At 37.6% G+C, this 8,045-nt stretch overlaps 1 protein-coding gene across 1 annotated transcript; it reads left to right on the top strand.

Annotated features, from left to right (window-relative positions):
- The first annotated feature begins 6,865 nt into the window (after positions 1-6,865).
- LOC107797981 (dehydrin HIRD11-like) lies at positions 6,866-7,430 on the top strand. The gene has a single exon (XM_016620905.2). It carries the CDS (start codon positions 6,970-6,972, stop codon positions 7,276-7,278), a length of 309 nt encoding a protein of 102 aa, XP_016476391.1. The 5' UTR covers positions 6,866-6,969; the 3' UTR covers positions 7,279-7,430.
- The last annotated feature ends 615 nt before the right edge of the window (positions 7,431-8,045 follow it).

Consider the following 8,045-nt stretch of genomic DNA (forward strand, 5'->3'; position numbering starts at 1 on the left):
GACGGGTGGTGAAGGGTACATGATTTTCTCACGTATATTGTAATTCCGCTTAGGCCTTATGGCGTTGTGGGCGAGATAGCCCTCGTAATGTTGACTTGCTTATTGCACCATAGTTGTGCTTGTCTTTCTCATTATTGTTTGTGCCTAATCATCTTCCCATAGTTATATTTTGTGCACTCTATCATGCTTGATGTTGACGCAGGTGTGATCAGTGAGTCCGAGTATTATGGCTCGATGGGTACCCCTATATGGATTGATATGATTGGATCAGTTGTGTGCCGCAACAGTATTGTGATGAGATGTAACTCCTTATGCATATTTCGTGTATTTTGCTTTTACTTGTTTGAAAATAGTTCATAGAAGATGTTAATATTACCCCATCTGCTTAACTTGTTTAGTAGCCTTCTTATTTGACTTTCTTACTATTATCTGCCATGTCTGAATTATTACTTATTTGGTGTACGGAACCACGTTGTGTGGGGCTCCATATGGTTTTGGTGAGACTTGTCAGTTGGGCTGCTTGTATTGGCTGAGATGAGGTTTCTAGACCTGAGATTTGCACTATCGTATTGGGATAAGGAATGTTCAAAAGAATGATACCATATTTCCGCTACAAAATTTGGGCAATGGCCCTGGTTGGACGAGTGAGCTTCTTGGCTTATCGATTAGACGAGTGGTTAAGAGATTCTGTGTGTTTCTTTCATCATCGGCAGTGTACGAAGGTTTTGAACGAGGTTTTATTTGATATAAGGTTTAATACTAGTACTGAATTTGCTTTTGGGCAGCTATGGTGGTCATCAGTAATTATTGTGAGTATGTGAGTTGTGTGGTATATCATGTGATTATATCTTGGGTCATGGTTATGGCTTGATACAACTTGTTCAGACTTATACAGTATGTAGATACGGGATTCGGGTCTTGTACTGAATTTCAGATGTTGAAATTGGGTTCTAAGATTTACAGACTAAGGTTGAAGTAAGGATCACCGGTTATGTTATGTTGGCAGACTTATATGGAGCGGGGTGACATGGGGTCACCCCCCGGGTATGTGCATGGTAAGGTTACACCGTGATTTGATAGCCTTGGAATGACTCGTGGCATGTTCGAGGATGAACATATATTTAAGTGGGGGAAGATGTAATGACCCGACTGGTCATTTTGAACATTTGCATTCCGTTCAGCTGTTTGAAATCTTGAGTAGCTTCATATGACGTATTATGACTTGTGTGAATCTTTGGTTTTGGTTTTCAGGTGATTCGGGATCGATTTGGAATAAGGATTCTCATGTTAGAAGCTTTGAGTTGGAAAAGTTGATCAAGTTTAACTTTTGCGTATTTGACCCTGGATAGGAGTTTTGATGGTTCTGTTAGGTCCGGGTGGTGATTTTTGACTTGGGCGTATGCCCAGATTTGTATTTGGATGTTTCTTGAAGGTTTTGGCCTTAATTGGCGAAAATTGGCAATTTGGAGTTTTGGAATATTCATAAGTTTGACCGAAAGTTGACTTTGATGATATCTGGTTCGGATAGTTGGAATAGCTTTGTTATGTCATTCGAAACTTATGTGCAAAATTTGAGGTCATTCCGAGTTAATTTGATATGGTTTGGCACGAGATTTAGAAGTTGAAAGTTCAAAAGTTTATTTAATTCGATTTGAGATGCGATTCATGGTTTTGATGTTGTTATGTGTGATTTGAGGCCTTGAGTAGGTCCGTGTTATTGTTTGGTACTTGTTGGTATGCTCGGACGAGGTCCCGAGGGGCTCCGGTGAGTTTCGGATGTGGTTCGGATCATTTCAAATTATTTTTGCATTGCTGGTTGCTGGTGTGTCTGCAGAGCATCGCGATCGCGAAGCAGGGAACGCGATCACGTAGAGTAAATCTGGAGATGGGTATCTTCTTCTTCGCATTCGCGAATATTCGACCGCGTTCGCATAGGTTGTTGGAGCTTGAGCATCGCGAGCAAGTGGTTACGCGTTCGCGTAGTGTAGAGCTAGGCTGGGAAGGTCTTCGTGACTTCTTCATCGTGTTCGCGTTGTTGCGTCCGCGTTCGTGTTAGTCTGTATTTGTTCATTGCGATCGTGAGCCTGGGGTCGTGTTCGCGTAGAGATTCTTCGAGGCTGAGCATTATATGCTTTGCGATCGCGAAACTGGTCCCGCGACCGCGAAGAGTATACCTGGGACGTGCATATAAGTACTCTATTACGGACCTTTGAGTTATTTTATCACATTTTGAGTTGGGAAGCTCGAATTTGGGCGAGTGTGGAGGCAATTTTCACCGCATGGATTGGGGTAAGTGTTTTCTACTCGGTTTTGATTATATTCCGTGGTTCCATCTTCGTTTTCGGCATTTGATTGATGATTTCAAAAGTGAAATTGGGGGGTTTTATCTAAACTTTTCTAAAGTGAGTTTTTGAGTTTTGAACATCGATTCGGAGTCGGAATTGAGTGAAATTAGTATGGTTGAACTCGTAAATGAATGGGTTATCGTATTTTGTGAGTTTTGTCGGGTTCTGAGGTGCGGGCCCGGGTTTGACCTTTTGGTTGACTTTGAGTAAATGTGTAAAGATTTGACCTTTATCGATTGGGTTTGCTTCCTATTACATTATTTGATAATTTGAGTTGCTTTTGGCTAGCTTCAAGCCGTTCGGAGGATGATTTTGAGCAGGATGACGCTTCTAGTGTATTGATTTGGCTTATTTGAGGTAATGTCTTGCCTAACTTTGTTGGGGGAATTTTTTCTACTAATTGCCATTGTTTCCTATATGCGAGGGTGATGTATATATGAGGTGACGAGCGTATATGCATGTGACAAGGTTAATCATACTCGGGGGTAAATTATACGATTAATTGTGCCTTGTAGAATTACATGACCTTCTTGTTTCATGTCTTACTTAACTCCTATATTACTAAGAATATGAAATTAAATGCTAAAAACCAAGATTTAGCTTATTATAACTTGATTAAAATTTAACGAATTTCTGTGAAACTATTGATGTGTTAAATTCGGTCATCACATGCTTAATCATTAATACATCACTATGACCGTTATTTTTTAGATATTGGATCCTATACTTGTGTTGAAGATCATATTTGAGACTTGTTGAAATACTTGAACAATAAGGTTCTAAGGTTTATTGAATTGTTATTGGCTTGAAAGTTGTGATTGATCTTCATTTGGAATATTTTCTTGAACACTCTCCTTGATGTTATTCATGGTTCCTACCTTGCTTGTTATTGATATACATGTGCTTGGTGAGAAAGAGTGTACAACATGAAGGGTGACTCCATGCCATTTCATTTACATTATCATGTGAGGATGAGAGTAAAAGCACGAAGGGTGATGCCGTGCCATTTCATTTACATTATCATGTGAGGATGAGAGTAAAAGCACGAAGGGTGATGCCGTGCCATTTCATTTATATTATCATGCTATCATTTATATTACCATATGAGGATGAAAGTAAAAGCACGAAAGGTGATGTCGTGCCATTTCATTTATATTATCATGTTATCATTTACATTATCATGTGAGGATGAGAGTAAAAATATGAAGGGTGATGTCGTGCCATTTCATTTACATTATCATATTTTTATATTATCATGTGTTCATGAGACGAAGGGTATTTTCGTGTAGGTGAGGACGAGGGACATGCATTATAGTGTGATATCGTTTCCTTGTGTATACATTTATGCCTTTACCTTGAGCTGTTACTGTTGCACCTATATTTTCTATGTGGTTTGTCGCTGTTGTTCTGTCTTTGTCCTTTATCGCAATTATTGTTATGTTATCCATGCCTTCTATCTGTTTAACTTGGAAATATCATGTTTTCCTTCTTGTTGTCATATCTACATCCATGCTGTTTCTTATTTGTTGCACTTTCGTATATGCCTTCTACCATGTTAGTTATTCATGCCTTCTATTTGTTAGCTCATAAAGGTCATGCTTTCCCTCTTGTCTGTTATATCTGCATCTAGGCCTTCTACCTTGTTAGTTAGTGAAATTTATGTTCTTCTTTTCTAATTGTTGTTATTACTTTTATGCATTCTACCTAGTCTGTTACCGTTGTCCATATGTATTTCCTTGTTCGTTACTGCTACTTGTGTATTTCCCACTTTGTCATTACTGTTATTGGCATTTCTTTTACCTGATTGGTACTGTTATACATATATTTGGTGAGGAAGAGACAAATGCACGAAGGGTATTGCCGTACTATTTGATTTGATATTTTGAGTATATTTCTCACACTATGAAAGTTATGAATTTACTACCGTGGTTTGTTGGTTATCGCTCTAAGGAAAGGATTGGCCGTGATATTGAGGAATATAAATCGTGATTTCTTCTAGTAATCATCTCCTGCTTCGCATATTTATTTCTTGTACTATTTTCAGTTATGTTCTAGTATTGTTCTATTGCTAGTCTTCTGCACAAGTTTTATCAGTGAGTATCTTTTAACTAAAAAGCACTGTCACTACTTCACTGAGGTTAGTCAAGATACTTATTGGGTACATGGGGTCGGTTATACTCATACCATACTTCTGCACCTTGCGTGCACATTTTGGAGCGGAGTTGTGGTGGATGACGGGAGCTGACTCTGAAGATGTTCCTGCCTTCCGGGTGTGGCTAACACTTATCCCTTGGTAGTTTTAGAGTTGAATTCTATTTATGTACATTTCAAATAAAAGTTGTATTCATTTCATATCGGTTTTGCAATAATCCAGTCTTAGTAGCTCTTAACTTGTACTACCAGTCCTTGAGATATTCTATGGAATCTAGATATATCATTTGTTTGTCACCTTTATTTTATTAGAATTGTGTTAGCTGTTAAGACGAGAGTGGGTTGCTCTAGTGGTGAGCACCCTCTACTTCCAACTAAGAGGTTGTGAGTTCGAGTCACCCCAAGAGCAAGGTGGAGAGTTCTTGGAGGGAGGGAGCCCGAGGGTCTATCGGAAACATCCTCTCTACCTCAGGGTAGGGGTAAGGTCTGCGTACACACTACCCTCCCTAGACTCCACTAGTGGGATTAAATTGAGTTGTTGTTATTGTTGTTGTTGTTGTGTTAACTATTAATTGGTTGACCTAACGAGTTGGGTTAGGTGCTATCACGACTAATGGGTTTTGGGTCGTGACAACAATGGATGTTAATCCTCCTATTTATAACTCTATTTAAGGAGACAAGATCCCCAAACAAACTCCTTTTAAATGAGAATAAAACCGTCATTGATGGCTGCATAACGGTTGGCTATAAAAACAGATATTCTCTGTAACGGCTGCTCATTGAATGCTTTCCGATGTCAATATTTTGAACCTTTGCTATTGGCTACTTTGTCTTCGGGATTCATTCAACACCAGTACATATTTGCATCCGATGTTAGTTGTTTGCTGATTCACGTCCCATCAGTCTTCAGTTCCATGTGTCACTTCGTCATTCGTCCAACTGTCTCCAACCAATTTATCCTACACAATATCATAAACCACAACATATATTAGTATAATGAAGCGAAACCTGGAATGGAGGTATTTGAAACTATCCCAAATGTAATTAACTTATTTTAGAGTGTCATGTCATTTACAAAATATTATAATCCAGGTGAAATTTATTTTTTAGTTAACTTGGCCAAAGTTAAATAACTTTTATGTGACAAAACATTGAAAAGTGATTTTTGTATGATAATTTTTAAGTTGACTGATTTTTATGTTAAAAAATAAAAATATGACTTAGTGTTACAAACTCTGAGTTGAATGACTAGCGGTAAAGTTTACTGAAGAAGTTGCCCAACTATGGAGCCTTTATTCTTCTTTCATAACTTTTCTCAAAACAAATGAGTATCGGGGAAGGGTTAAATAAATCAATTAGGAGTGTTTAGAATAATCTTAGTTTGTGAATCTGCCAACGTTGCCGAAGTTTAGGAATTGTATTATAAGTAGTTTATGATCAAGAACGAATTTTTAGCACCTAAGGAAATTTTTACAAAGCAAGAGAGAAGCGCTGGTACATAAGGAATCAAGTTTTAAATACCGGTAATTTGATGATGTACATCAAGCCCAAAACAAATAAGTTTACAAGCCGATTAATTACGTATGATCTCAGAACCCTTTATCGTGCAAGTATTGACGATGATGAGACAACTTTAATGGGAATGTCAATTCCTTAATAGGAATGCATATAACAAATAGTAGGTAAATTTAATAGTAGTAGACACATAAGAAACAATTTTAGACGCCTCTTAAACAGTACGAGCCTATGCTCACAACAAAGAACTTTACTAGAGCTGTGGTATCACACCCAATGTATTTGAACCCAAATTAATTTGTAAAAAATTTTGGAATAAAATTATGGGCTAAATCACATGTCTCAACCAGTTGTTTCTCCTTGGCTACTTCAAAGTTGTAGGTAAACATACTTAAATTGCTCAATTTTCTAGCTAATATACAAAAGAAAACATGAAGAATAAAGTTATGGATAGGAAAAGAAAACTTTATGACCAATTTACAGCAAATGTCTTAAAAGTGAGATTGAATTGGACAAGTTGTCTTCTACCCGGCTACATACCCCCCATTCATCCTTATCCGATACGTATTCAATTCGATTCTGATCAAAATATTTACGACAGTATCTGCTTCTATTCAACTCATTTTGAGTTATCTAATTTTTTCTCAACCTAACTTCTTGGCAGCCTTCAGTGAAAACTTTTAGTAAAAATCAAAACCTTTGGTTATATAGCTTCGTTTAGACTAGCCTTCCGAAAAAATCTCGTCCTACAAATTTTTCATAGCGGTTGCTTTTTAAATAATAATATCTTCGCGTTGAAACCGCGTCGACGCGTGACAGGGTTATAAATGTAAATCAAGAAGGGCTAACGTGCCGACAACCAGTCCCTTTTCCCCTATAAAATCCTCATTCTTTCTCACTAATTTCCTCACCCCGATCACAATTCTGCTTAACCCATTTCTTATTCAAGTACAAAAAAATGGCAGGAATCATTCACAAGATAGAGGAGAAACTCCACATTGGAGGCCACAAGGAAGGAGAGAAAGACAAACACCATGAGGCCGATAAGCACAAGGAAGAAGAGAAGCACAAAAAGGAGCACGGCCATAGCAGCGGAGAGCACAAGGAAGGGATTGTTGAGAAGATAAAGGAAAAGATCCATGGAGAAGAAGGCGGAGAACACCATCACAAGGAGGGAGAGGAGAAGAAGAAGAAAAAGGAGAAAAAGGAGAAAAAGGAGAAGAAGCACGATGGGCATGACAGCAGCAGCGACAGCGATAGCGATTAGATCTAATCCTCGATCCCTAAATAATGATCCTTCCTTATTAGCCTTTCTCCAATGTATTTCCTACTGCTTTCTGATATAGATCTATCTTCCTTACCACTTATCAGTTGCTTGTATGTTTTAAATTTGGTGGAATTTAATTAACGGTTTGAATCGCTTGCTGTATACTTTCTTTGTTTTTTTTCTTTCTCGTTCTTGCAATTAAGAAAGTCCTGTGCAGTTCTTCGGTTACATTTTAGCGGCCAAGGGGTCTCCGTCGGCAAGAGGAGGGGATATGGATTACTAAAGTCAAAGAAGTGGACATTGATTCTTCAATATGTTTACATACAATTTCTATATTTAAATCTTATTTAAAGATTACAATAAATGAAAATTGTTAATATGGATATTGAGAGTGTGCCATGCTTGTCCTAGTGGAAGGGAATAATTAAGGAGGGCGCAACTTGTCAGACACACCATGTTGCAGCAGACAACGCCTTAATTTCACGCAAATTAAGATCATGTATGTGATCAACTATGTGAATAATTATTGATCACATACCTGCATTTAAGCACACAAGTTTTCGATATTAAAGGGAAAAACTACTTCCTCAGGTTACATGTGGTCTATTTTTTTTATTCCAGAGGAATAATATCTTTTTATATTTTAAAAAATTAACTTTAATTTTAATATGATGTTTTACCCTCACACAAATGTATATCACAATATGTCTTGGCCCACAAGTTTAAAATTTTTGTCTTTTTTTCTTAAATTTCATGCTCAATCAATC

Source organism: Nicotiana tabacum, chromosome 19, assembly GCF_000715075.1.
Source record: "Nicotiana tabacum cultivar K326 chromosome 19, ASM71507v2, whole genome shotgun sequence".
In the NCBI taxonomy this organism is placed as follows: domain Eukaryota; kingdom Viridiplantae; phylum Streptophyta; class Magnoliopsida; order Solanales; family Solanaceae; genus Nicotiana; species Nicotiana tabacum.